The sequence below is a fragment of the Tupaia chinensis genome, unplaced genomic scaffold (genome assembly GCF_000334495.1).
Source record: "Tupaia chinensis unplaced genomic scaffold, TupChi_1.0 Scaffold147038_1, whole genome shotgun sequence".
In the NCBI taxonomy this organism is placed as follows: Eukaryota; Metazoa; Chordata; class Mammalia; order Scandentia; family Tupaiidae; genus Tupaia; species Tupaia belangeri.
In genome coordinates, this window is record NW_006206889.1 from 305,979 (window position 1) to 309,696 (window position 3,718).

Genomic DNA, 3,718 nt, shown 5'->3' on the forward strand with positions numbered 1-3,718 from the left:
ACCCGCCCGCATAACCAGTCGGTGCCAGGCACCAGCCGGCACAACTATGATGAAATAGCCCTGACATGTCCAATTGTCCCCAACTGTCCCCAACCCAAAACACCAACGCCAGGGAGCAACTGATCAGTTACCGTCCAAAGGGCAGGGCTCCATTGTTTGGGATCAGAACGTGTTTCAGACAGCGAACACCACGTCCCCTCTCTTGGGAGGTGGAGGGGACATCCCATATGCAAACATCTGTGTCTCAGTGAGGCCTTGTTTTCAGAACTAATCCCCATGACACCCAGCACTTAGAAATGCCCAGAGAACAGTCTGCTTGAAATTTCACCACTGCTTATGTGATTTTATGCATAAAAGTGTCTGGAAAATCTCAGGACAGAAATTCCAGAGAACCCCTTCCACCAGCACATAGGGAGAGCTCAGGTCCCCATTCATGGTGGACCATGATTCACCAAACAGTGGGGAAGGCCCTGGCCCCTCGCCCCATCCCAGTGGCTCTAGGTGCTCAGACATATGGTTTCCCCTGGGGCTCTCGGAAGCGGGGGTGACCCTGAATTCATTTGCCCAACTAACTCAAACTCTTGGCAGAACCAGGTGTATGCAACAAGGAGAGTCGGCAGCGCCCACCCTGGGGGCCATACTCAGGAAGGCAGCAGCCCCTCCACTCTGAGGCCAACCACCCTCTGCCGTCTTCCACCCACCCCTCCAGATTCGCCTATCCTGCCCGCCTCCCAGAGGCCCGGGTCACTACTAAGCACCTAGCACACCCCTCACTCAACCTTCCCTTGAGCATCCCAGGGCTCTTGACCACAGTCCCACAGCTCAGCCTCGGCAGATGCCAACCGATAGGTGCCCCACAAAGGCGGCTACCATGTGAGCCTCCACGCACACGCGCGTGCACACTTGCACTTAGCTCCTGTCATCACTGTGGCCAGGGGCCAGGTCATCCTCCCTTTCTCTGCCCAGCTCCGTGTAAAGGGTCCTGCCCATGCCTGTTCCCCACGAGCAGTGTAGTCAGGGTTTCAGGGTATCGCTTCTCTTTTCTGGTAGAGGCAGCAAAGGGGTGCAGAGACAGGGGAGGCCCCAGCCTAGAAGTATAGGGGAGAAAGGGGAGACCCCTGCCTGGGGGTATAGAGGACCCAGATGAGACACGAGAGAGCCCCAGAGGGCAGCCCCCTGCCCTGCTCTAACCTCATGGAGGACAGTCTGCCCCCACTGTTGCCCTCACACACGCGGCAAGTCTCTGACACTCCCGACAATGAACACAGGACGCTGTGGTTCCCCTGCAGGAACTCAACAAATGCAACCTTGAGTCCCACGTTCCCCACAAGGCGACAGGCAGACGAGCGTACCCACCCTGTGAAGGCGGGTCAGGACTCAGGTGAGGGCACGGCGAGTCAGCCTGCAGGATCCCGAAGGGTAACAATACTAAGCACAGGCCACGGGCTGCCACACGGCCTTCTCAGGCCCCCTGAGGCTGCAGGTCCTCCCTCAGTCTGAGCTGTGACAAGGAAAGGGGAGGCACTTTCACTCTGGAATCCAGCCACCACGCAGGCACACCTGCCACTGTGAGAATGTCTTCAGCCATTCCCAGCCTGCATGCGGGTTTGACCTCAGGCTGACTGTCTAGCTCAGCTCCCCTGAAATACCCCATGAGGGCATAAGTCACTCCTCCGTTGCTAGGCAGCAGTTCCGAGAAACAATGGCCCTAGCTGGCCGATCCATCTAGTTGGCACTGGTTGGCTGGGGGCTGCTAAGTGCAATGACTCACTCCTGTGTCTCTGACCCTGGACAAGCCAGTTCTTGAGGGGCCTCAGACTGAAAGCCAGGAGAGCCCCACATCTGAGGACCCGTTGTTCCCCGCGGGTGCCCTGCCCAGCACCCTCTTGAGCTGACGGCATAGCTGAGTGCAGCCCAAGGGTCCCTGGGCGTGAAGTGTATGCTGGCCTCAGAGGGCCCTGTGGGTGCTGTCCCTACAAGAAATCCTCGCTCAGTCTCCACTGCCCATGAAGGGCCTGCAGGCTTGCCACCACCTGCCACCAGTCAGCTGGGTAGAAAGCACACAAGCAGATACCAACACGCTGCGGGGCTGGGGGAACCGCCTCTAGGGAAGCTTGAAGTACCTTTGAAAAGACATTTATCTCACTCTCTGGAACATCCAGATGGAGAGCCCACCTGGCCACAAACTACGGTGCCCCTACACCCCACCTACTGAGGGAGCCATCCTCATGCAAACACAGTAGCTGTTTATTTGTGCCAAGAAGCTACACCCTTAGCACCGTCAGCTCTCAGTTTAGGAACGAGGATTCAGAAATTCCTGGTAAACTAGGAACTTATCAAGTCAGTGACCAAAAACCAAATGCAGCCCAGTGTCTGCTGTGGTTCCACCTGGCAAACTCCTATGCATTCCTCAAAACCCTGGTCTCTTGTGCTCACTACTCTGTTACTCCCATACAGGGTTGACTATTAAATTGTCTTGACAGTAACACTCACTCCACTCCCTGAAGGTGTGTTAGCTTATGTTCATGATTAACCTAGTGCCCACTATACTCAGGGTTCAATGACTGTATCTTTAATTAAGAAAGTTCTCATGCCTGAATAGATTCCTCCTCTGGAAGCTGGCCTTCTCCACGCCTGTAGAGCTGTCTCCAACAATTCTGAGAACTCAGCTGGAGAAACACACCAGACTGATGTCTGAAGGCGGCTGGATATGATCAAATGCAGCAGGAGGATCTTGAATTACAGAGAATTAGAGGCCTGAGTGGAGATCAGGAAATGGCATGGGGGATAAGAAAAAGGAGCTGCCTCGTTCCGGGGCTCTGAGCACATCTTTGGAATGAACCCAACTCACGCTGTTGTCCCCAGAGCGCTGGTGCCCCAGCAAGTCTCGGGCTGAAATGTGCAGCATACGTTTCTCTGCTCTGTCTCCCAGCACATAGCGGGCCAGCCCTCCTTCCAGAGAAGCCTTCTTGTCCACGACACCCATGGCAGCCCACAGCCCACATCAGACACCTTTACCCCTCCATGCCCTCATCAGCCTGTGCTCTTGCAGGGTTCTCCCTGTATTCATGTGTCCGTATGTCTGGGATGCATGTGTGTCTGTGTATGTTTCTGTGTGCTACATGTCTACACACGTTTATGTGTTATCTGCAGGTGTAAGCAGCCATTCACTCCTGTGTAGTCAGCTTTCTCATGATTCCTGGATGCCTGGATGTACTGCTTGGCCAGACCTTTGTGGTCACCCCGTGGTGTCTGCGAAGTACCCAATAGGCCCCTCCAAGTGTGCTGGATCCCAACTCCCCGCCAGGGCCCTGCACATGCGAGGTGCTGAGCACACCTCCGTCTTTGCGTGGCTGTGATTTCAAATGACACCTCAGATCCATAATCTTTTTAAGTGCTACAGGGCCCATGTGGGCTACCTCTGGCCAAGATGGGCATGGCACTGTCGTGGTATGTACCCCAGATCTTACTCAGACAGGCATCCCCAGAGCTCAGGCTGGCCTGGCACTGATGCTGTCATACCTGCAGTGGGCACAGACGAAACCCGACCAAGACCACTGCCCACCCTGAGCTCCATGGGACTATGGCCCACCACCCTGAGGAGTGTCAGCAGCCCTGCAGGCACCACGCAACCTAGCACCCCGTCTCCCTGGCCCCCACTGCTGCAGTGAGACCCACTCCTGCCTCCTGCCCTGCCCCAAGACAGGGTTTGTTCTGT

General features: G+C 55.8%; 1 protein-coding gene across 1 annotated transcript in view; it reads right to left on the reverse strand.

The window, feature by feature from the left end:
- Nucleotides 1-2,986, reverse strand: part of COL18A1 (collagen type XVIII alpha 1 chain) — a 69,685-nt gene extending 66,699 nt beyond the window's left edge. The window contains exon 1 of the mRNA XM_014584527.1: nucleotides 2,852-2,986. Coding sequence (XP_014440013.1) covers nucleotides 2,852-2,986 — 135 coding nt within the window. The remainder of the gene's footprint in view (nucleotides 1-2,851) is intronic.
- Nucleotides 2,987-3,718: the final 732 nt, after the last annotated feature.